Genomic DNA, 25,357 nt, shown 5'->3' with positions numbered 1-25,357 from the left:
ATGGCTTGGATGGGTGGACTCTTCACTGGGTAAAAACTGGCTGGATGGGCGAGCCCAGAGAGTTGTGGTGACGGAGCTAAACCCAGTTGGTGGCTGGTCACAAGCGGTGTTCCCCAGGGCTCAGTGTTGGGGCCAGTCTTAAATTTAATGTCTTTATCAATGATCTGGATAAGGGGACTGAGGGTATCCTTGGTGTGTTTGAATCCTGGGCTCAGGTTTGGGCCCCTCGGGACAAGAAGGCCCTTGAGGGGCTGGAGCGTGTCCAGAGAAGGGCAGCGGGGCTGGGGCAGGGTCTGGAGCACAAGTGTGCTGGGGGGCGGCTGAGGGGGCTGGGGGGGTTTAGCCTGGAGAAGGGGGGGCTGAGGGGAGCCCTTCTCGCTCTCTGCAGCTGCCTGAGAGGGGCTGGAGTGAGGGGGGGTCGGTCTCTGCTCCCAGGTCACCAGTGACGAGAGGGAACGGCCTCAGGCTGTGTCAGGGGAGGTTTAGGTTGGAAATTAGGAAAAACTTCTTCACTGAAAGGGTTGTCAAACGTTGGCACAGGCTGCCCGGGGAGGTGGGGGAGTCACCGTCCCTGGGGGTGTTCAAAAACCATGTAGCCGTGGCACCTGGGGCCATGGTTTAGGAGGCCTGGGGGTGTTGGGTTGGGGGTTGGACGTGATGACGCAAGAGGTCTTTTCCAACCTTAATGAATCTATGATTTTATGATACTATACTTTACTAATACCTACCTCAAATGCATTAGGGACTTGCTTAATCTCTTTTGGAAAACTAATTGGGCTTAAGCAGCCAGGGAAACACGTGCAGGACGCGGGGAGCGGCTCTTGCCCAGGAGCTTTCCTCCTGCTGATGGAGCATCCCCTTCTCCTGCCCGGCAGGACCACTCTTCTCCAGCCAGAGCCAAAGCTCCTGCACGGCTGCAGGGGAGGGCTGGCCACAGCGAGTGCCATCAGCCCCTGGGGACAGCTGCGGAAGAAAAGCGAGGGAAAACTGGAAAGAACTGTATTTTCACGCCTCAGCAGCCCATCTGTCAGTAAATCAATTGCCGCCCAGTAAAAAGATGCAATTGATTGGTGCTCGGGGGTCCGAGAAGCAAGGAATAACTCGTGCCCGTGGATGTGCCGCCGGAGCAGGTCGCACGATCTCGCTCCGTGCCGCCCTCCGGCTCCGCAGCCGGCCGGGTGCTCGAGGCAGGCGCGTGGCCCCGGGCGCGGGAAGGCAGCCTGTGCTCCCCGCCGCTGCCGAGCGGGCAGGTCGGTCGCGTCCCCCAGACCTGGGTGCTCGCTCCTGCTCGGGAAGTCCTTTCCTGTCTTGCACTGCAATGTGTGGCGTGAAAAACGCTATATAATTAGCTATAAAATGTAACATGTTCCTCACCCTCTATTTTTATATGACATTAATATAATTATATCTATAATTAATATGGATGGTAGCAAAACGCTAGCCTGATAATTCTACATCGTCTTAATTAGCATTCATTTTTCTTTCTTAAGACAGCATGTTTTTCAAACCCGTCTTCTGTAATTGTTAATTCAGACATCCCTTATTCTTTCAAAAGATATAATGGAACAGTGCGTTGCAATTATCGAAGATGAGAGGAAAAAGAAATATGCAAATGGAAATACATTTCAAAATACAAGTATTTGCTTTCCACAAAACAACGAAGAAAACATCTTTCTGAGGCTAAAAACGTGCCTCTGAGGCTAGAAGGAAAAGCCAGATGCAAATATGTTTACTGTAAAAAACCAACACAAGTAAGTTGAAAATGGAAGTTAGAAGCTGCTTCAGGATAAATGGTAATGGATAAATCCCGTAATAATGAGCATAGTAAAAGATGAAATATCTGTCCAATATATTCATGTGAGTGATTCTGGAACTCCAAGTGCTACTTTGAGTGAGAGATGCTTCGTGCTACCAATTATATCAGTGATTTCCAGATGATTAGGTTATTTGGCCATGTTTCTTGTCCCAGATAGAGCATGACAACAGGCAAATAAGTCCAGGGTTCTACCAGTAAGGAAGATTTTTGGCTGAAGGTGTTCAAAAGAAAAACCAAAACCCGTCCCAAAAGGTTTTCTTGTTGACTATTAATTACGGTAGCTTGGCGGCGGAACATTATTATAGCGTCTGGTTTTGAATAATGGTTGTTTCAGCCCTTTGGACCTTCCATAACTCAACTACATGGTTTGTTTCTCTCCCTGGTCCAGGCTTAGGCTAGTTTTGACCAAGGATGATTTTAAGGATGCGACACTTGGGATCTGAATACTGAGCAGTGCACTTCGTCTGAGTAGCGCCACTGGCAAGGAGGGCACGTATTACTTATAAATGAAGTAAACATCTCTGCGGGAGAGATGTATGTCCCTCCCAACAAAAGGGTATGCATTTATATAGATATTCATAGATATCACAGCTTAACGTTATAGCACCAATAGTCTTTTTGGCATCTTTTAGGTTGCTTATTAATTTTCCCGGATTTTCTTCCTTCTTGACTTCTGTGCTTGTTATTCCAAAACTAAGTTCAAAACACTGTCCTGGAAGGGGATTTTCGGAGGTCTTGATGAGTGATTGAAGAAGGCTGATCTTGTTGTTACACTGTTTTATTTTGAGAAGAATTTTCAGATGTTGTTATAAATGAGAAGGTCATAAACAGTTGGATAATTTTTTATAAAGCCTTCAGACTTCAGCCCAGAACACGGACTGCTTTTGTACAGGTTTTGATGAAACCTCACAAAGGATCCTGATTTTTTTATTTTTTTATTGTAACCTTATGCGCTTCCACGAACTTAGCCCGATGTGCAAATATCAGCTCATCTAACCCAGGGGATGTACATCTCTCGGCCCTCTACAAAACAAACCGGTAACCAGTCTGACCAAATGTAGACCTTTTGCATCAGTGTTTGGTTTTAACTTGCTAGGGACGAGGTGGGGCAGACATCTTACTCTTAAAAAAACCCACAGTGGGAAAACCCACTCAGATTCAGGACACAGACTGAAACTTGGGAAGTGCGTGTGTGACAGCTTGTATGAATTTGAAAAAACCTGCTTTTACTGCCATGCATTTAACATCCTCGAGTGCCTGCGAATGCTTTAGGTCTTGCTGAGATTTGCCAGAGACGGTGTCGTGGTTCAGCCCCTGTGGGCAACTAAACACCACGTGGCCATTCACTCACTGCCCCCACCCCTGTGGGACGGGGGAGAGAATCGGAAGAGCAAAAGGAAAAAAAAATTGTGGGTTAAGAACAGTTTAATAATTAAAATAAAATAATAGCAATAATAATAATAATAATAATAATGATAATATAATAAAAAGGAAAAGGGAAAAAGGAAGAAAACCAAACGCACAAGCGACACAGCCGCTCACCACCCGCCGACCGACGCTGCCCGTCCCCGAGCCGCGATCGCTGCCCCCTCCCCCGGCCAGCCCCTCCCAGTAACACACTGGGCATGGCGTTACACGGTATGGAATATCCCTCGGGCCACTTTGGATCCGCTCTCTCGGCTGTGCCCCCTCCCCTCCCGGCTGCTCGTGCCCCCGGCAGAGCCTGGGGAGCTGGGAAAGCCCCTGACCAGCACCAGCCCTGCCCAGCAGCAGCCGAACCATCGGTGTGGTACCGGCGTTGTTTTCATGCTCAGTCCCAGCACAGCACTGGGCCAGCTGCAGGGAAGAAAATCAACTCTGTCCCAGCTAAAACCATGACAGATGGACACAGTCAGAGCTGCTTTTCAAAATGACACCTGTGTCTCCTCCTCGGTCAGCCCTCAGCTATAAATTCTCTTCCCTAAATACTTCCAGAATGTAGCTGAACAAGCTAGTACGTATACGGAGTTTTCAGAGCTTTGGCAAGGCTCACGTTTGCAAGATAAAGAGGTTATATGGGTTTGTTTTAAAGGCTTTGGGACTTGCTTCTGTGCCCAGAAAAGTGAGGAAGGGAAACGAGGAAAATACCCATATGAACACAAAGCTGCATTTTTGATGTGCCGTGGACTCACTTCACCCCTTCCAAAAGGACGGCACACTTCGGAGTGCGATCTCAGCAGGGCGCTGGCAGGTTAATATTTAAGTCTCTCTCACCACTGGCGAGAAGCCCGCGTACTGGCCTGTGGCTGATGTGTTTTTAAGTGAAAGCAACACTTTGAGGACCTCAGTGATTTATCACTGGATGAATAAATGCAAAAAGGCAGCCAGGGCTTTGCCCTACCTTTGGATCCCAGGTCTTCACGCAGACAAGTGGCCAGCGAGTGGCGAGTAAGAAATTAGGAAAATGGAAAGACCGCTGATCCCAGCAGCTCTTGCTCCCCCCCCACGGCTTTGGATTGGACCTGGCTGCTCCCCTGCTCACTTGGCATGCTGGCTTCGTGCTCTGTGACTGCTCCGAAAGATTTATCCGAACCTCCAAAATCCTCGCCGTTATTCCCTTGGCTGCTTCGTGCAGCGTCTAGGTTTCAGGAGTTACGTGGGGAGAATTACCTGTACTAGTGCACCTCTGCCAAGCGTCGTGTTTCCAGGTGCCGTGATACCTCCCACCCTCTGCTTATTTCACTGAAAAAAATTTTCCTTTGCTGCTTGATTGGTTCTTCCTTGAGTACAATTTAACGTTTCACTGGAAGTCTCAATGGATAGACATCCCCTGGGGCACTGCAGTATCGGCGGTTCAGATCTCCGCCTCGGCTCTTTTAATTATACCGTAGTCCTTTTACAAGAGGAATGGGTTGCACAGGAACTTGGAAATCACCGAGTAGTTGGGCTGTACGTCCGCGTCCTGCATTTGTCTGGGCTTTTATTATTTTTCTCTGTTAATTCAAGCATCGCCGCAGAAGTGAATATTTTGCGTGGTTTTGACAGCCCTGTTTCTCCGTTGCAGGTGTAGGTACAGATTTACACTCACCAAAACCTGAATGGGACATTCAGAATTCTATCATTTGTCACGGTCTTGACATCATTTTGTTAGCTGCAAACTTCCTCCTCTTTCTGTTCCCACCGCGGTGGTGCTGCAGCTGAGCCAGCTCCGGCGGCGCGCCGGCTGCTCGTGGTGGGGTGGCGGGTCCCGGCTGAGGCTCTGCTCTCTGGCCTCCTGCTGCTGAGGAGAGGGGGCAGAACATAAATAATTCACATTTTGCCAGGGAAAGGATTTTCTGCAAGGAAAGCCTGAAGCAATGCAGACCCGAGGCTGTTTCCTCAGGCCATTTCAGGAGCTTTTGCGCTGGGGCCAGCAACGTTATGGGGGTTGTGAGCAGTGGGTTAGGAGCAGAGAGATGCTTCCCGTGTGTCCCAGGCCAAGTAATTTGGTGTAAATGCTTGCAGTTCTCTACCAGCTTCCTTCCTTTCCTCCTCCGGTCTCCCCATTTTAATCTGTCTCTGGGCAGTGGACCTTGTGTGGCTGGTGAGGAGCACACAGGAGGGATGGCTGGAGACCCCACGATGGATTTAAGTTACCAAAGAGCTGCAGTCGAAGGGATTTAACGCTTCTCTGGCTCCCAAATCCACCCGCAGAGTGTTAAGTTCTAACTGAGCAGGCCTGAACCCTGCTGCGGCGCCTGGGTGTGATGCCACGAGAGCTCAGCCCGTGCTGCCTGGTGACGCTGCGCCGCGGTGGGACCGTCTGATGTGTTCGTATTTAGTTACCAGAAATGAGCAAATCCTTGTTGGGCGCATGTCTGGGGAAAAGAGTCAGTCACAGCCTGGGTTCCGTCCAACTGGCTCCTCGCTGAAGGCGTTCGGTTAAAAAAAATCCGTCTGGAGCTTATAACTGGTTTGATAAAGTTCGCTGAGGGAGTGTTCTCTTGCGTCTTAATTTATTTCCTGATTTTATTAAGCGACCTGGTACTTCTGAAATACTCGTGCATATGGATCTTTAATGTGGATAATCCTTGGTACCCAAAGTTAAGGTAGATACTAGGAGGAAGACTTAGTTTAGGAAAGCTTGGATTCCTCCAATGATGGGCTCGGTTTATCCGTTGTATTAAAAGAGCTGTGAAATTTCTCCTGAAACAGATGATCACAATTACATGCTTCTGAGCCGAACACTGAGCGTATGCCTGGGTGATTCCTGGGCTTGCTCCCATGAAATTTCTTTTCCTAAACATGATATTCCTTCTCTCCTCTACAACAGACATCCACCAGCGGAGAAACTTGCATGAAACTCTGCTGAAATCCAAGGCACCACCTCAATGTTTGGAGAAGAAAGTAGTTCTTCTCCACGGGAGTGAAAATCCTGTGTATTCCGGATCAGCAGTCGGTTAGGGCTTCGCCTAACTCTTTGTCACTGCAGTCGTTTTCTGTTTCCAGGTCTTTTCTTACACCGCTGACAAAGAGATCCGCACGGACGACTTGTGCCTGGACGTCTCGAGGCTGAACGGCCCCATCATCATGCTGAAGTGCCACCACATGAGGGGGAACCAGCTCTGGGAATACGATGCCGAGGTACCCGAGGCGCCCTGGTGGCACCCGCGCTCGCCGGGCAGCTGCAGCCTTAGAGCCAGGAGCTTATTCTTGGTAGAGTTACGGCCGCATCACGGGGGAGTCTGTGAGTGCCGGCGCGCGGTGACGGGCCGTGCCGATGGTGCCTCCTGCCACAGCACGCGCTCCCGATGGCAAAGCCAGGTTTTAAATCGTGGTTCCGCAAAATTGTCTTTTTAGAGGGGTGAAAAAGCCAGTTACGGTTTAAAAAAGCTCATTTCTAGTAGCTGGCGGTGTTTCGCATTCTTACAAACTTCAAGAAGCATTCTGCATTGTGATAGAAACGAAGTAGGTGACAAGATTTATTTATTTTTCAGTTATGGTGTTTCCAGTTTATTTCTGCTGGCTCTTAAAGGTTATTGATGCTGGATTTAAATTGCATTTAATCATTTAATCATTTTCAGCACACCAGTGACCCGTGTAGCTGGCACTACCGTGGGGTGGGGGGTGGCTTTTTCTAGGTTTTGAGGGGGAGGGCAGTTTGAAGAAATTGGGGGGCTTACGGAGAGGTTGTAAAATGAATACAAAATATGTGTAAACGTCTCAGTGTTTTATGGGCAAATAATTCTTCTTGTTAAAGGAGACAAGAAACAGCAGATGAAAATTAAAACATTCGTTCTAAGCTTTTGCTTTGAAATGCGAATGCGTGGTTTTGCACAGAGGCATTCACGCAGAGGTATTAGCATTTTCTTCAAGATAGGATCTTTCTGATGTGGCATGGTAGGAAGGAAGCGTACAAGCTTGCCATTGCACAGCGTTGAACTGTCAAGGAGAAAAACGACACTGATACTTACCACCAAAGTGCGATTTATTTGGTACCTTTTGCTGCATTCTTGCGTTTGACATTTTCATTTAAACCAATTTTCTCTTTAACAACGAAGATTATTTTTCTTCTTGCACCAAACACATGCATACTTTGATAATTTTTAGGTGTTTTTGAGGATGTTCATGCCTACGGTTTAAGGTCTTACATCCTCCTTCATGTCATTCCTGCAAGCAGATAATTGATTTTTAATCAGTTCTAGTTTATTTTAAATAGAAGCTAAGGAGCATAGTGCTGGCGGAGGACACGGAGCCAGCGTCGCCGGTTCCTGATCCGTCTCCGCAGGCAATTACACATCACCAAACGCAGCGGGAGCGGTGTGCCCGGGCCGTGCGGGGAGCGAATGCCTCCGTGTTCGCCGGTGCCCGAGCAGATCCAGGCAGGTCTCTGCGTTGGTCCAGGGCAGCTCCTTGCTTCTCTTCGGAGAGGTCGTGCGGGGCCTGGCGGGGTCTGACAGCATCGCTGCAGCGTGCTCGTTCTGCTCGTAGCCCGGCGGCAGCATCCTCTGCCCACCGGCGGGTATGGTTCTGTTTTAAACTATAACCCTTAAAGTATCAGGTTTTCAGGCTCTTAAATTGGAATATTCCAGGTTTGTCTCAGCAATAGCTTAAAGGAGACATTCTGAATACCAAATAAATATTAATTTTTAAAATAGTTTTAATATTACTTTATGTGCTTCGGCAGCCCAGTCCGAGCTAGGCACAAATGGTGCAGAAGGCCAGCCCGTGTTCCGGCTCTCCGCTACAGCCCGCGCCCTGGGGGACGCTCTCGCTCCCACCTTTCCCAAGCGTCGGTCGCTGTGGGTGGCCATGCACACGACCCTCGCAAAATGCTCTTTCTGTACCAAAAGCGTAGAGAGGAATCCTTCCTGATAACAACAAAAAAGAAAAAATTGTACTGCCAGTCGCTTTCCTTTGAATATTTTGGGCACAAGCTACTGAAAATGCATTTCCTCAGTGGGCGCAGCCTTAACGCCGGCTGCCCCGCGGTCTGCGCTTCCGCAGCTCTGCTGCTCTCGCTTTGAAGACGCCGAATTAGTATTGGTGTATTTCCATGGCTGCAAAGCTAGAAAGATATGGCAAAGCTAGGAAAATACCGGCCTATTTAGAAGACGTGTAGTCTCTTAAAAAGCGTTTCCAGCGTTTCATAGGAATGGCTGCTTTTACCTTTCTGAGTGTAAAGCTCAGTTCCCTTCAACCAAATATGCTCGCCTTTACATTTAGCGATGGACACATGCTGTCTTTTTCTTCTTAACTTTAGCAGAAGAGAGCCACAATGGAAAAATTCTAAGCAGCTGTGTAAAAACAAGATCAACCGTTAGATGGAGCTCATAAAAAAGAAATACACCGTGTATTTTACGTAAGGGGTCTCTGAGACAACCGTTTTGCTGTCTGGTCTACACATAAACACAGCCCGTGACATTCTACTTATCAACAAGAATACTTTTGTTAACAGATCTGCCCTGTGCACGCGCAGGCTTCAGCTTGCAGGCCTCCCTCCGATGGCAGCGTCGGTATCTGTGGTACCGTGGCTAGCATCAGCCTGAGGGAGGGCCGGCGGGGCGCGGGGCCCCGCTCCCCCGCTGCGCTGCCTGCGAAGGGCGCTTGGCTCCTCCGGCCCTGGTTTAGCTCTGCTGCCCGGTGATCCCTGAGTATCGCAGGAAGCCTCCAAACACGCAGCTCTGCTACGCAGTGGTTTTTACCTGAGAAAACAACTGGCTTGTGATTTCTTCTTAATTTTTGTTTCCGGAGGAACAGTTGCAACGCGTTGCCTGAAGCACTCGTGTCCGTTCGTTTGCTTTTCCAGCAAAGCTGCGCTCAGTTTTACATTTCTTTCCTTACTCAGAAATAGAATGGAGGTGATTTTGGGGTGTTACGCCGTGGTTACAGACCACACCCCTCCTCCTGGTGAAGTTATTTAGGGGTTAAGGCTTGAGAAGGGACAACAGTGCCTCAGCCACGTCTGGAGGCGCAATGAGAAATGTCAATAATCATAAAAAGGGATCTCTCAATAGAGATCTTTGGATCATTTTCTTTGCTTTACATACTGTTATTAAATATTCTATAATATTCTCGTTTAGTTTAAATTATGGTACTTAAATATTTTTTAAAATCACAGAAAATCTTTTCCAATAATTTATACATACCTTACTAATATTACAGTTCTCCTAGTTATTCCTAGCATTTATATTTTTTTCAAAAAAAAACAAGGCGCGGAGACGATTTTGTGGTGATAAGAAAGGTAAATACCAAATGTTTCCATACGTATTTGTGACAGTATCCGATTTAATTGGTTTGAGGCTATTCAAAAGGCCCCGTTTCTCATTTTCTCATACCAAAAGCGTCTGAATTAATGCGAAATGCTTTTAACACTCAGAATTAGCAATGCTTTTTTTACTTGCGCTTGAGACGCTGGAAGAAAACAGCGATCCAAAGGTACCGGTCGGCTTGTCGGAGCAGCAGCTGGCTCGCCGACGGAGGGGACGAGAGCTGGCGCTCGCGTGTCGGGCCCGAGGTCGGGCAGCGCGGGCAGGGCTGGGACAGGCCAGCTACTGGCCCCGACTTCGGCCCTGGGCCTTTGCCTTCACGGGCGCTGCGTTCGCCCCGGGCTTTTCTTAGCGCAGCAGGGGTCACGGACCGAAAGAGGGCCAGAAAGAGATCCCAAGGGGTGTAATGTGGAATTAAAATACTCAGAAATGCGGAGGGTTTGCAGAGCCGCTCGCTGCAGCCCATACGCGCACGGTCAGAGGTGCTCCGTGGCTACCGTCATCTTGGGAGACGTCACGTGAAGCGGGCAGAGACCTGGTTTTTGTATGCAGGAAGTAGTTCTGAAGTAGTTGTTTTGATTAATCTCAAAGAAAATTATAAATCCCCTCCACCACCCTCAAAAAAAACCCATTGGGGGAGGTATGGGGGGAGCAAAGAGGCGGAATACTGTTACGCTTCTGTGCCCAACGTCCCCTGCTTTCGGTGCTGGGGGGGAGAAGCAGCTTCTCCAGCAACGGCCAGAATTCAGGGGCTCCCGGGCGGCTGGAAACGCGATCAGAGCTTTTCTGTCAGAAAGCCAGGTTTCTTGCTCGGAGGATCTGCCCTGGGGGACGAGTAGGTCAGGCGAACAGGTCGCTGCGTCCTACGGTTGTCCAAAGTGTCTGGCATCCTAAAGTCTGCCCGCGTGAATTGTATCGCTTCAAGTTGCGATGAACCTGTCAGTTCTCAGCTGATCGCTGAGATAAATCAGCCGGTCGCTGCGTGCAGGCAGAGTTACCGCATGGGGACAGGGTACTTTGCGTTATGTCTTGTAGAGTTAAGATGATGGTGGCGTCTTTACAGGCCACACAAGCAGTGCTTGCCAGGGTTTGCGCACCTTTTGAAGAAGAAACACCGCGGAATGGAGTTTAAATACTTTTTTATTAAGCAAAAGCAGTTGCGGCTGAGGAGATACAAAATATTAGCAGGTTGCCACAGGTCGTGTCACTGCAAAACATGATTGAAGAGGATGATGTGGTTTTAAAAATTAAAGAAGGTAAATAAATTACCCAGCGTGGGAGGGGACGCCGTGGTTCCCAGATGATTGCTCCCACCCTGAGCAAAGCAGACATTGGTGTTTGCGGGGATTGTTGTCATGCGCGTAACAAGGTGGATGGTCAGAGGGCTAAACTATTCTCTCAGCTTTCTCAAAAAAACCCTTAAAAATCAGTTTTATGAACTTTCTGCTTAGTGATAGGAGAATAGAAGAGAAACACGGGAACGCTTCTCGTCTGGATCGAAAGACTTAGAGGGGAACGGCCAGGACGGGGCTGCTTGGCACCAGCGCTGCTTGACGGCCGCGAGCAGCGTTGATTAAAGCACGACACCGGATTTCGAGTGAGTCGCTCCCGGCTGTGGGCAGGATGGGTGTGCCGTGGCTGCGGTGGCGACTCGGCAGCATCCGAGCCGAGCGCCGGCTGCAGCTATAAAATAATAATTTGCTGATGGGGAGAGCTGGTGTAAGAAGAAAAGCTCTTCACGTCGCTTGGTGTGAATAACCTGTTGCCTGCTTGTTTATTTAATTTGCAATATGGAAAATATTTTACATGAAGCTTAAAAAGCAAGTTGAATTATTTTTTTTTGCAGAGCCCCGAATTAAAAGAATCAAATGAAGCCTTCTTTTTTAGCAGCTGCATCAAACGGCAGTCCATGTTGAAACAAAATCATTTGCAATCAAGAAGTGATTTTTTTTGTTGTTGTTCAAACAGATTTTCTGTAGGTCTGTTTTTCATTTTGACTAAGGCGTGACACGCGCTGGCTGCGGCTCCGGGCTGCCAGGTCTGGCCCCACGGGTCGCGCAGGGTTGCCTGAACCTTTTGTTCCATTGCTGTTTCCTACAAGGCAGTTTTCACCGAGCTGCATCTTTTTCTTAACCCAGTGGGATAAATTGCTTTAGATTTTACCTGTAGAAGAAAAAAAAAAAGAAGCCCAATATTGACATTACCATGTATATAGTCTAAAAAGAAGCCCCTGTTTGCACAAAGCGTTAATGGCGTAGTCTGGATTTAAGGGAACGCTAAGTACAGAATCCCGCTGTCGCCAGGAGCAACAGCAGCAATGAGCTTCAGCCTGCCGATCACCCGAACAGCTCTTTCCAGGAAGGGTACCCAGTCGGTGCGGCCGTCTCCATTTCTAACGCAAAATGGCTTTTGACACTTCAGGCAATAGTCATTTGCAGCGTTTTAAAACATTTTTTTTCGGAATGTTTTCACATCTTGGCAGGAAATCAGGGGGTTTTTTCTCTTTTTTTTTTTTAATCCATTGCCTTCCATTACTGAATTTTAATGCTTTTCTTCCCTCCTTCTTGAACAGCACATTAAGATTCCTGGCCCTTTCTCAAGCTGCCCATTACATGGCAAGGGCAGCTCTATAAATCAGCTGTATCAATGGGACGTGCCAACTCAGAATTCCCCAGCTTTCAAAGGCTTCCTATCAGCGTGTGGTTTACAACATATTTATAATGCATAAGTGCTGTTTGCTTTGGAAAGGGGGTGGGAATGAGGCGGCGGGTCAGCAGAAGGAGGTGTGGGAGTTACGACGGGCCGGAGCCAGAGCTGCTCCCTCGGCGTGAGATCTTGCTGCTCTGAGGGAAACCCTTTCTCCAGCTCTGTTGAGTAGTTGGTCGCTCGTTTTCCCCCCGTGTCGGGGCACTGGTCTTGGTGGAGATATTTGTGCAGGAGTTACGTACAGCTGGTGCTCGGCCGCCACATCGATCCGTCGGGTTGAGGTTCGAAGCTGTGCGGAGCGTGTCCGGGTTGGGGCTCACGTACCTGCTGTCCCCCCTCGTCACCCAGTGACGTCCGGGCAAATTTCAGTACGTACAGCGTGGCGAAACCTTATGACACGTAACACACGCGAATGATCTCAGGAGAAAAATAAATGCTGTAAATACGTCAGGTCTGATAGAAACTGGTTTCGTTTCCTCCTGCGTGAATAACGGCGTCGGGGTTTGATCTTGGGCAGTTCCTTGTCCCTAAGCACGGTGTCTGTGCGAAGCAGTTGAATTTGCATTCACGGAGCGATGAGGGTCTTCACAAAAACTGTTTCTTGAATCACTGTCTGACTTCAATTTCCTTTTTTTTTTTCCCACCTCCCGTCAGTATGCTGGTAAATGGGAATATAGCTTTGAGGTAAGTGTGGTAACAACTGCGACCCCTGTACCAGCCCCTCGAATAGCTCGCTTCTCTAGCAGTGCTGTGTAAAAGCGACGTGACTTAGTGCTTTCCGTAGATGCTACTCCAACACGCCAAACCTTATTTATTCAGGTAGTCGCTCCACGGCGTCAGGCTGCCGGTGCTTTGTACAGAACATCTGCGCCAGACTCGGGTAACAGGCCCACCACGTGAGACAAGAGATCCGATGGGAGGTGGCTGCTGACGCTGGGGTGCGCGGGAGGGTGCTGGTGCCCGCGGAGCAGGAGGTGTGGGCGGCCCCGAGCCCCCCCCGCGCATCCCCCCGCAGGCGAGCCGGCTGCCGCTGGGGTCCCTGCCCGCTCCCCCGGCTTCACCCGCGCTCGCTCGGGAGCGGCGAGCATCAACAGGGAAAAGCAGGGAACATCAATAGGGAAAAGACTCATTCCCCGGCGTACGGCGCAAAGATGGGTGGCAGAGAAGCGCATGAGCGCGTGGACACAACGTATGTGAGCAGCTGGCTTGTTTCTTGCGCGTGCTTCAGCAACCCTTCTCATTTCCGATCAGAAATGATGTAAATGCCCGTCGCATCTGCTGGTCGGCATCCTTCGGGCAATTACGGGCTGTGTGACTATTTCTCTTCTTAAAGTTATGGGGCCAGCTGGAGTTGGTGTTGTCAAACCCACTTCCACCGTAAGAGATTATGGCCAATAGTTGGACTATTCTTATAAATCGCAGTCTTATTACCGTGTATCCGAAAGGACTTAGCTCTTCAAAAACGAGTAAGGGAAACACTGCAGGGTTTTTTGTCACCTTCTTAGAAAGTAATGTTTAATATATTGAGTGAAGGGGACAAACGATCTCCTGTTTCCATTACTATAGATTTTCTGAAGTCAGTGCAGCCTTGCTGATGTACAGAAGTTGAACTTGTCTTATGGGCCAGAGAAGAGTCTGGTCAGATTACCAAAATAATGCTTAGTAGTAGATTCTTCACATGGACATAAATGGTAAATTTAGGCATTTATTATAATGAAAACACGCACTATAGAGAGATCGTTACATTTCCAAGTAATTCGTGTACCTCAGTTTTCCTTTAAAAGAACAGCAGACCTGAGCGAACAGGAAGCAATAACACGTAATGAAGCCAAAATAAACATTGATGTTCACGCCGCTTACGCAAAGTGACGTTATAAGGACATTTGTTCTTGATATTTTTAGTGGCCTCTTTCTATGTACGTTACTTTTTTGCTTACCAAACCAAAGAGACGGAGCAGGAGCGGGCGAGGGGGCAGGGGCCGGGATGCCGTAGGAGCATCCCCAGGCTGCGCAGGCAGCACCAGCTCCGGGCGCCCGCGCTGATCCGATACCAACTGCTGGCAGCTGCGGCTTCGGGCAGAGTTTAGGGAAATAAAGGCTCCCTCCCATCTCAGTTTACCTGGTATCAGCACAGTAAAGGAAGAGCCAAAACCGTAGCTGGCAAAAAAAATTCTTATCTCCTTATATGTAAATGTTTAATTCATTATATTTTTAATTTAGCAACGCTCAAGTAAGCTTCAGGATGTTCAGTACAGGATATTACTGCAGTAGAAACATCACCTCTGCCCAGATCTTGCTGTGCGGTGGGAAAGCGAGACTGCGGCCAGGCAGCGCTGGAGGGGGAGGGTTCAGAGGGGCGCTCGGGTCTACGTTGCAAACCGTGAAGCCAGGGGGTCTCGAGTGGGCCGGTCCCTCAAAGCGCAGCAGTGAGAAGGGTTTTTGTGAAACTAAAGCTCAGTTCAGGAACAGGCCTGTGCGTGTACGTGGGGTGCGTGTAAGGCAGCGCAGCCTGCCTACGACTGGGCACCAGCGAATTCAGTTACCCGTCAGTAATTCCCGTAAGAGTGCTCTCAGCCCTGCCTGCTCCGCTGCCGTGGATGTCTGCTCAAACAGTCTGTTGCTTTTCCCTTTGTTTGTCTTTGTCTCTGCTGATTTTGTTTACTTTTTTCCATTTTTCTGTCATGCAGACCCATACATTTCTTCACATAATCACCCAGTCGTGCCTGACACTAAGCAGGATAGAGGATGGCACCCATGGTCCCACTGTGGAGGCTTGCGATGGCAGCCCCTTGCAGACGTGGATGCTAAGAAACTACACAAGGCTGGAAGTCTTTAGAAAGATTTTTTACAGCCCCACTGACTATTTCCTTTAAGAAACAGTTGGAGGTTGGTATTAAAAAGCAAGTATAACATGGAATGACTTAAAGTATTCCCAGAAAAATGCCTCTCTGTTCCCTTCCTATTAAACTCAACTGAATTCCTTTCGTGTTTTCTCAGGGGATTGTGTAGATACATGATGTTATATATGTTTAGTGTTAGTTATTATTAATTGTAACTAATTTTAGATTAATTCCACTGTCTTCATCTACCTCCATGATCTATTGATGTCAGCGTGATTGTTACTGTTCACCATAGCTGAAGCTTTAGTCCCTATTCCAAGACAAAGAAATAATGCCAATCGTGTAATATTTTTCAGATTCATTAATTTTGAAAATTCCCAATTTTAAGTAATTCAGTCCTAGAAATATTAGGCACAGATAGTTTCAAAACTTCAGCAGATAATTTTGAAACGTTAACCACTGAAGGAATCAAGATGTCGTGCCACCCACCGTTCTTCCCTAGGCAGTTTTGCTGGGTAAGGTACCCCAGGGATGGGGCAGCGCACGTGCAGGGACACAAGCAGGGGTTGCTCTCGTGTCTTTGCTCCCAGTCAAACGATGTTAACTTCATCTCCGAGAGCGTCCCGCTGACATCAGGTGAAAGCCTCTCTCGGTAGCGGCAGACCCTGAATAACCGTAGCCAGCAGGATCGCGGCAGGTCAAAGGACTGGGCAGCTGCCGTATGAGGACAGGCTGGGAGAGCTGGGTTTGTTCAGCCTGGAGAAAAGGAGGCTCAGAGGGGATCTCATCACCACGTACCAGTACTTATGGGGCAGCTACAAAGAAGATGGAGACTCCCTTTTTACACGGAGTCCCATGGAGAGGACAAGGGGGATGGACACAAGCTGCTCTTGGGGAGATTCCGATTGGACACGAGAGGGACATTTTTCACAGTGAGGACAGTCACCATTGGAATGATCTCCCCAGGGAAGGGGTTGGCTCGGCCACGTTGGGCACCTTCAAGAGTCGGCTGGACGGGGCGCTGGGGCGTCTTGTCTAGGGTGGGCTCTTCCCAGAAAGGTTGGACTCGGTGGTCCCTGAGGTCCCTTCCCACCTGGGAATCTGGGACTCTGTGGGGTGCCGCGGCGTTTCAGCCTGCGCGCTGCAGCCTGCAAAGCCGGGGGCCCAGCACGGCCGCGGGGGGACCTCCTGCCCCGCTCAAGCGCTCCTTGTGGAGGCTCTTTCAAGAACTGGCTTCTTCTATTTTCTAAGTACCTCTTCTGCTACGAACAACGTTTTGCCGGTGTCCCTCATTCGCAAAAGTCACTTTTTAAAACTGAGAACTTCCACGGTCGCTGGTGCTGCTGGTATCTATAATGAGCGCCAGAGTAAAGCAATGCTGGATAAAGGATCTGTGCTCCATCGTTTTGCCATAAGTATTCAGAGCCGCCGCTCACCAGAGCTATTATTTGCATACATTTGGTAAGCGGGAAGCTACAGAGCTTGCTCCTGTGCACCTGCACGTCTGTACAGCTAGCTCTGCATCCGTGCCTGCGGTCTCACGTTCGAGTGAAATGCAGATTTTAGGCTGGGTTGTGAGTATCAGATTGCCTAGTAATTAATTGTTTTCCAAGCAAACGAGACCTTTTTTGTAATAGCATAAATAATGATAGAACACAGAAAGGAAAAGTTTATGAGACAGTTGAAAATCCCAATGATATGGTATCTAGCATGAAATTACACGCTGAATAAAAGGGAGCAGCTGATGAAGGCAGCAGCAGCGGCATTTTTAGACTTGTTTGCATTTCTGGTTATAGTAGAAAATGATAGCAGCTTAATTGCACTTAAAACAATATAAGTGTAGAATCAGGGATACTTTGAGCAGTGCTATTTAGTAAACAAGCTACTTCTGTTAGCATCACTAATTCTTTCCTCTTGTAATTAGAGGAGAGAAAAATGCCTTATATTCATCATTGAATGCGTATCAAATGGCCCCTCGGTGATTTGTTATAATATCTGCAGGCTTTTCTGTGAGAATTGCTTAAGAGCTTGTTTTAAACCGAGGAGCAGATCTCTAGGGACAAGCTATTGAAAGAATATTCATAACACAAATTAGGAGCGTTAACGTGTGACGTGGCAATCCGGAACGAAGTGCAGCGTAAAATCATCCAGCGCAATAGCGCAGGTATATGTTTGGATAATAAAACCGCATCGCCTGTGGGCAGCGTTAGCATTTCCCAGCAGTTTAACTGAAACGCCAGACAATAGTCTTTTTTTTTTCATATGAAAATACACAAACGGTGTTTATTAGCGGTGAGAGTGCTTCAGAGGCACTAGTTGCCGAAATGTCTCCTTATTTGCATAACTTCAGTTACAGCAGTAAGGTTTATATTTTATTATAGTGGTATCTGTACTGGGAGGCGTGCGCGAGGGAGCAAGCAGGCTCCGCCGCTCTGGTAGCCGCTGTCTTGAAGGAGACCTCTGCAACGCCGCTGCTCCAAGGCCGCGGGTCGGGCTCTGCTGTCCTGGGGTTGATTCAGCCTTTCTCCCTCCTCCAGGAGGCTGCAGAATTTTGCCACCCATCCTTGTTCCCCTGTTTGTTCCTTTGCGTGATGCTTGACATAAAATCGGCCGCTGCTCCGGTGGAGGATCTGCAAACAAGGTTTCAGTCCTCAAATCACCCGTTCCCTTGGTTGTTCCTGCTGGGGCAGGGTTGTAACCCCTGCGGAGCTGCCATACAACAGCTCAGACCGTGTTTGGCCGCGTTACCCGGAGCATTTTAAGCCTACCTGTGTCGGTTGCATGCCTATTTTTAAAAGCAGCAGGAGGACAGGGCCCATATATCCCGTGGGGCGGCGGAGCTGGTGCAGGACCTGTCCCGCCGCGGGCAGCAGGCTGCCCCGTGCCTACGTCTGCCTTAGTAAACAGCGCGGAGAGGAGGAGGGGGTCCGTGCGGGGAGCTGAAGCCTGCGAGCGCGGCTCTTGGTCTCACAGTAGGAGATGGACGCCCGTGCTGGGTTCGCTCTGCCAGACCTGTGGCGTGGCCGTATGTCCATGGAGGGGGAGGGACCAATCTTTAAAACACTGGGGGACAAGCGGAACAACGGCCAAAATCATGATTTTCTGAATCGGGTGCAGTGGCAAATGCAGGTGTTTACTTCAGAAGTACTAAGCTGATGCCGAGCCTGCGGGGCCACGGGTGGATGTGGGTGCAGTGCCTGAGTTGTGCGGGGCTTATCTGGGGTAAACCCTCTGCAAGCCGGGCTCTGAGCCCTGCCGGGGGGTGCTGGGCTGGCGTGTGGGGATCCGGCGAGGGGGTCCCCAGCCCTGCCAGCACAGGCTCAGCTTCATCCTCCGCCGTACGCAGACGGCGGCTGTCCTGCAGCATTGCGCTCCCCTGGCTCCTGCGTGTCCTGCGTGCGGGCTCACAGCCCCGCCACTGGCGTACAGCTGCTGGCTTAACGTGCACGCAGGTGCCCGTGCGGATTTGCATTTAATAGGGTTTTAATTGGCTTTTTCCAGGAGCTGAAACACCTTTTAGGAAATAGTACGTTAGTAAATGCAATGCTTCATAGCAAAGGCGCTTAAGGTGTGTGCTTCACTGCTGTGATTTTGCGTGCAAAACCCCCAGATCAAGCCCGGGGGAGGGAGGGAGGGAGGGAGGGAGGGAGGGAACACCTGCTGCTCAGCTGCAAATGTGCCTGTCTTGTTTTATCTAAGTCCACAACTTCATGTTTAGCTTCCCTGGATCTCTTTCTGGTCGTGCTTTCCCAGTGCTTTTGAATAGAAGATGATTTATTTCTTCAAAATCAGTTCTGTTTCTATTCTGACTCTCACTCCTCAGAAATACAGTGTCATGCGGTAGGAATAGAAGGGGGCGGGTGTCCCAAAGAGGAAAAAATGTGTTGGAAATGGAAAAATTGTCATCTCTATGTTACCGTTGTTCATATAATACTTAGCAAATATATTTCCACTGAATATGCATGTGTTCAGGTTGCTGGAGTCTAAGCCTCTTAATCCAAAATACTGTTGCTTTGAAATAATATTTCTTTGCACTTATTTTGTGCTTTTCTGTTGCATTTATTCGTTGCCGGGTTCAGCAGAGGCGCTCGCTCCCCGGGTTCCCTGGCCACGCGTGAGAAGGTGAGCTGGGCACCCTGCGGAGCAGCGAGTAGCACGGTGGAGGTCTCGTAGAGGCGTACGAGTGACAGCCGGGGATGAGTACCTGTCTCGTGGCTTGTGTAGTGACTAGCATAATACTGAAATAAGACCAAAAATGCAATTGCTGGTCTTCAGCAGTCATTATCTTGCCACAGCTCTTACCCTTCTCTATTGCAGAAGCTCACCCTGAGGCACGTCAACAGCAACCAGTGTCTGGACGAGCCCTCGGAGGAGGACAAGATGGTTCCCACCATGAGGGAGTGCGGTGACAGCCGTTCCCAGCAGTGGCTGCTGCGCAACATGACCCTGGGCGCCTGACGCCGGCGCAGACCCGCTGCCTCGGCCGGGATGGCCTCCTCCTCCTCCTCCCCTCTTCCTCCTCCCCTCCTCCTTCTCCCCTCCTCCTCCCCCCCTCCTCCTCCTCCTCCCCTCCTCCTCCTCCCCTCTTCCTCCTCCCCTCCTCCTTCTCCCCTCCTCCTCCCCCCCTCCTCCTCCTCCTCCCCTCCTCCTCCTCCCCTCCTCCTCCCCCCCTCCTCCTCCTCCTCCCCTCCTCCTTGCCAAGGCCAGTGGTGCTGAAGCCCTCTCCAAACCCCAGCGGTCAGAGCAAGTCATGGGGAGCTCCCTTGATGCGGCGGGTCTCCACATGCCTCTTCAACACCTGTGACTGTTCAAAAGAAGCTCATCTGAGCCTATAAATGTCAAAACATGCTGTTATCAATACAAGTGTGCTCAAAAATGGTTCCAGATAAACCTCTATGAACCCTACATCGAAGAGGTTGGGATGGAGGGTGTTTTCTGCGTGTCACACACCACTACAGAGAAGTGACCCAATATAAAACGCTTTATGACAGTAACTGGCACCGGGAACCATCCTGGCAGGCGTCTCCTGTGCTGGATGCATTGGTGCTGGTCTTTCCTGGCAACGTGGTGGGGATATTTGCTGTTCTCGCGTGTCGTGTGGGACCCGGTGAAGAACCACAGCAGAGTCGCTAGGCAGAGCGAAAGCTTCGTGATTTGTGCCAGGGAAAAAACAGGATCCGGTGTTCGGAAAAGCAGCAAAACTGAGCAAAGGCTGCACTCAGAAACTGAAATTAAATCAAATGAGGCAACAGCAAAAGACGCGGGAAGAATGTTAAGGAGGAGGAGGGACAGACGTGGGTAACTCAGACCAGTGCAGACTGGAATGTCCTCTGCAGTGGGAAGAGAAACGGCTGGGGCTGACACCCGGGGAGCTGCCGGGGGGTTGCAGGTGGAGGTACCAAAAGCCGAGACCGCCGGAGACTGAGAGCTGGTCTGAACTCAATCCCTAGCTGCCACCCTTAAGCATCAGTGTATACCTGCATCCTGTATACGGCACAAACGAGAGCTTCATCTGTGGATCCCCTGCACACAGAGGATGAAACTGGGTCGACCCTGAGTTCTGGCTCCAGACGTTCTTGCTTCGATAGCGATGACAGATGCTTATTTATATTTTTAATAATTTTGTGGCTTAATCATTTTGTTAGCGTGGTTATGAAAAATGTGCTGATGGCACGCGGTCGTGTCGGAGGCGTCGCGGGAACTGATGCCGTGCCGGCCCACGGCGGGGTGTGGGGAAGGGTCCTACGTGTACGGGTGACGTTTCCTATACGTACTGGTGACATTTCCTATATGTACTGGTGACGTTTCCTTCAGTGACCCCAGCAGCACGCGCTCCCCAAGACGCGTCTGTTGCACGACGGGCTGGGCTGGGTTGGGTTTTCGGCACTAGTCTGACCCCCCATTGCCCAGAGGGTTCAGGAGACCTAAATCCCGGGGCAGCAGCCGCAGCGTAATTTCAGCACGGGTAAGTGGTGAAATGGTTTCCCGTTATTTCACTCACAGTTCCTCAAAAGGTCTGTTTATGCACTAGGTCATGAAAAATGACAGTATTTTCTGTATAATGCTCTGGTTGTTACGGATTAATGGTATCATATATATGTACGTATTATGAATTTAGAGATCGTCCATATTTTCTTGATACACGTCATTAAATGAAAATCAGAAGGATATTACATTGGAAGAGTGATTGCTGTGCATGCGTGGGAGCTAGAATATCCCGGATTAACTCACGCTGGAAGCTCATCTAGTCCAGCCTCCCTGCTCAAAGTAGGGTCAAACACTCCCAGTTCTCCTCTCCAGATCACCACAAAAGTACACACTATGGCTTAAAAGCTGGCAAAACAGGACAAGGCTGTAATTCTTCATAGAAAGAGCACGCAAAGATCGTGAACAAATTTAACACCAGTCTCCACACAGGAAAAAAAATGATAAATTGTTTCTTCACCTCCCTTCCACGGACTTCCCACCCGTGCCGGCAGGTCATCCAGGCACTCGGCTTTTGCATGTCGTTGCAGAAGTAAATGTTGTGGAAGGTCCTCCGGCATCCCGGAGCGTTAGGAGAGGGCAGCTGGTGGTGCCATCTCTTCTGGGTGCCGCCGGTCTTGCTCGGGAGGTCCCCCGGGCCGCGAAGGGCGAAGGCTGCCGCGTCTCCTACGCCGCCCTGTTCAGGCCGCGAGGTTTTCCTGGCGTCGCAGCTGGAAGGCGATGGCGAGGTGCCGTCCGTGGGCGGCTGCCTAGGGGTGAAGTGCCATCTCACACACCAGGTGAAGAAGAGTATTTTTCTCCTTAGAATCACCGTACAGGTTGATACTCTTGTGAAGTGTCTGATCCCGTGACTGAGATAGCAGGCGTGCAGCGGTTGGCTTTGGGCAGTGCCTGCACTGCTCTGTCCCCGCTTGGCGGGGAAAAGAAGGGAAATGCCTCTGTGTTTAATTGTACTTATTTAGGAGCAACACGCGCATCCCTGGCGGGCGGAGCTGAGGTACTGCCGTAGGCCTGCGCGCTGGCAGGACGGCCTGACTGCTGGGAGTTACGCTCAGACCTAGACAAAAGCACTGAAGTACCCGATTAACTTCAGTCGCGGCAAGTATTTCCGCGGGCTTCGAGGGTCCGGACCCCGGGATTACCTCCTCGGTGAGGATACAGGCGCCCCACGAGTCTCGCTGCGGAGGGCTTTCACGCAAAGCCTCACGCGCGGAGCGCGGGGTGGTGATGGTGAGGGTGCCCGAACTGCTGACACGGCATCGGGGTGGTAAATGGTGGGGGTTAGCGGATGAGTGGAAGTTAGTGCACGCGCGGACCCCGGCCCTTCCTCCGGCCACTGACTTCGGGTGTTGCCTTGCCAAGTCAGTTGGGCTAAATTCATTTAAAATCGCTCGTTCGGTTGCCGCTTGGCAAGTGTCTGGAGTTCAGTGCCCAGAACGGGCCACAGCCAAAAACCATCAGCTGGTCTTTGTTCCCCCACTCATAAAATGTCTCAGAAAGGCGTCGGGAGGATTGACTTCTGTTTGCACAATGCGCTTAAAATATAAAGAGCTCTACAAACGCTGAATATTTATTGTTTTCGCTGGAAAAGCGGTGCTGGTTCTGGTATGTTTTCAAGGCTGGCGTTGAATGAAACGAGAGCGGGCTGAAATGCTGGGTGGCGTCAGCAAAGCGAACGATTTGAAGAGTGAGTTGAACCATAAACGCTGTAAAAAGCCGTGTTGCTTTTTCTCTCCCGGCACCTTCTGGTGACCCCCGGAGGCAGGGGAAGCCGGGCGCAACCCCAGACCCCCAAACGGGCGTTGGGATCAGTTGGGTCGGTGGGTTGCTCTACCCATGCGCGTTCCCCAGCCACTGGGAGGATTTAGTTATTTGTTGCACTTGAACGAACAGCGCTTTGAAGAAAAGCTGCGAAACGCCACGTTCTGGTTGTTTTTATCTGAAAGCAGAGATCCCAGCCCTCGGGCTGCGTCTCGGGGGGGGGCTGCTGGGCAGAGCCTGACACGGGGCGATTCTCAGGAGGTCAGAGCTATTGAACAGACCGGAACAATTTGGGGAGATAAAGGAGCTGGGCAGTGCCGGCGGGCGCCGCAGCCCGCCCGTGACAGATCGCATCGTGTTGGGTAGCTGGTGAGGCTACACCCCGCGCAACCCGCCGCTGGCTGCGAGCTCCCGCGCGACCGGCCGTGTTGAATGAACACCAGCAACGTGTTCTGCTGCTTCAGTGGCTTTCCGTGTCCGCGCTTACCCTCCGACCTCTAATAACGTCCAGCCGGAACCGTTGCTCCGATCCGTGGCCGCCCCCCGTTGTGTTTTATTTCACCCCCCGCGAGCGCGTGTTCAGGAGAGCTCGGCAAGCGGTGCCTCGCGAAAAGGCCGCCGTACTCTGAGATAACGCAGTTTATTTGGAAAAAAAAAAAAGTTGGAATCCTGCTCGGTATTTCCCGAAGCAGGAAAAAAAAATGGCTGAGGTGCGGCGGTTCGGAGGCCACGCTTACAAAGGCTCCTGAATAAGTGCCGGGAACACAAATTTGAATTTATAAAAGTAGGTTGTGGATAAAGAATTACACATTTTAAATGTCGTAATAGTTATTAAATGGCATACTGGTACTCTTTGCTGTACATTTAAATATTTATACATTTTTGTAGAATTAAAATATACTGGTTTAGTTTTCTTCTGGTGTGTTGGTCGTCTTCTGTATGCGCTTATTTTTTATATGGTGAAAACGCCAGGCTTTCCACTGCGACCCCTGTGGTTTTAGATCCTTTATTTACACGTACGACTCCAGAAATAGAAGAGCTTTCCCTGCCGCGATGTGAGCGATGGAGAGGTGGCCGTATGCGAGCACAGCTGGGCAGGTCGGAGGCAGAACTACGGAGAAGGGCGAAAATACATCAAGGAGTTCAGGGCAGTTTGGCTGTCCCTCAGTGGGCATCCAAGGCTCAATTTTCCAGACATCCTCGGGTAATCATCGTCATGCAAGAAAACCACGCGTCGGAGCCCGAGGAAGCGTGCCAGGGTCCGCGTCTCGCAGCTGGAGCCCTGGCTTTGCCCTGCTGGTGCCCAACCGCTGCATTAACCGTCCGTGTTTTGGGAAAAAAAAAGGTAATAATTGAGTGGGAAAGTAGTTTCCGTGTAAATCCTGCTTCAGCTCTCCCGGCAGCGGGGCACGGAGGGGCCGGGTTGGGCTGCCACGTGTCACGTACTCCCTGCTCATGGAGCCGTAAGGAAAATGAAGAGCCTGGTTATATATTGTAGATAATCCATGATGTCAATAGCAGAGCTTTCATCTTATTTTGGCGGTCGGAGAATTCTTCTTTTTTTAGGTCACATCCTGAGTCCTGACGCGGCAGGGTAAGTTCTGGTAAGAAGGGAGGAGGGAGAGTATTTTAAACCCAAAGGATATAAACATAAATGCAAATGAATCCTCAGGAGACTGAGGGGGAGGGATCAGTTCATGTCATCGCTGTAGTGGAAGTGATTCCGGAGAAATCTTAGCACAAATAATAGTATGCCAATATTGAGTTACTTCAGATTTGACCGTTAATTTAATTTGCAAAATGCAAATGAGAGAGGGCTTAATAGCACCATAATAATACTAATTTTTGACAAGCACGTGCATCGAAGTTTGCTAGCAGGTTTCTGCTCTCTTGGTATTTACTTGCCCTTGCCCAAGACCCTGTTGCTTTCCCCGCACGCCCCGTACAGCAGCCAGCAGCCCTGCGGTGTCGGGCAGAACTCGGGCTCACCTGCGGTCGGGGGCAGCTAGAAATCAGGTCAGGTCTCTTTGACGGGGTGATGTTGTTAAAAAGTGTTTGAATTTTCCTATTATAGCAGATGTTATATTATTAAAGACGCATATCTTCACACCTAGGATATAAAATTTTAGAGGGAAATAAATCCAGGATGGGCAGGAGGTGGGACTCGGTGACCTCCCGAGGTCCCATCCAGCTTGAATTGTTTTATAAGCCTGTAAAGCAAAGCTACAAAAAGTGGTGTCAAGGAGGGCTAATTTTATTTAACAGCTGTCCATGCCCTGGACAAGGGCGTTCTGTAACTTAAGAAGCTTTTTTTACAAAAAGCTGCTCTTGCTAGTAACTTCCTTATTATTATGTTCTTGCTAGCAACTTACAACTGCTCCATGTGTCAGCATTATTCCTCTAAATGATCAACTTACAAAGAACGGTGGGAGCTGGGGAGGCTCGGTGGGAGCTGGCAGAGCCCCCGTGCCTTTTTTTTTTTGCTGTGTGTGTCCTTGTAAATAAGCGCCTTTACCAAATCC

The 25,357-nt window shown here is 49.8% G+C and overlaps 1 protein-coding gene across 2 annotated transcripts in view; it reads left to right on the top strand.

The window, feature by feature from the left end:
• GALNT13 (polypeptide N-acetylgalactosaminyltransferase 13) overlaps nucleotides 1-23,749 on the top strand; it is a 159,349-nt gene extending 135,600 nt beyond the window's left edge. Inside the window, exons 12-14 of one of the 2 annotated variants that reach the window (XM_064450923.1) lie at nucleotides 6,284-6,418; nucleotides 14,937-15,135; nucleotides 19,407-19,488. In XM_064450923.1, the coding sequence (XP_064306993.1) occupies nucleotides 6,284-6,418; nucleotides 14,937-15,122 (321 nt within the window). In that variant the 3' untranslated portion in view covers nucleotides 15,123-15,135; nucleotides 19,407-19,488. Of the gene's footprint in view, nucleotides 1-6,283; nucleotides 6,419-14,936; nucleotides 15,136-19,406 lie in introns of both variants that reach the window. The other variant, XM_064450924.1, reaches the window with a different exon arrangement.
• Nucleotides 23,750-25,357: the final 1,608 nt, after the last annotated feature.

Source organism: Phalacrocorax carbo, chromosome 5 (genome assembly GCF_963921805.1).
Source record: "Phalacrocorax carbo chromosome 5, bPhaCar2.1, whole genome shotgun sequence".
NCBI lineage: Eukaryota > Metazoa > Chordata > Aves > Suliformes > Phalacrocoracidae > Phalacrocorax > Phalacrocorax carbo.
This window is presented reverse-complemented; position numbering and strand designations above follow the sequence as displayed.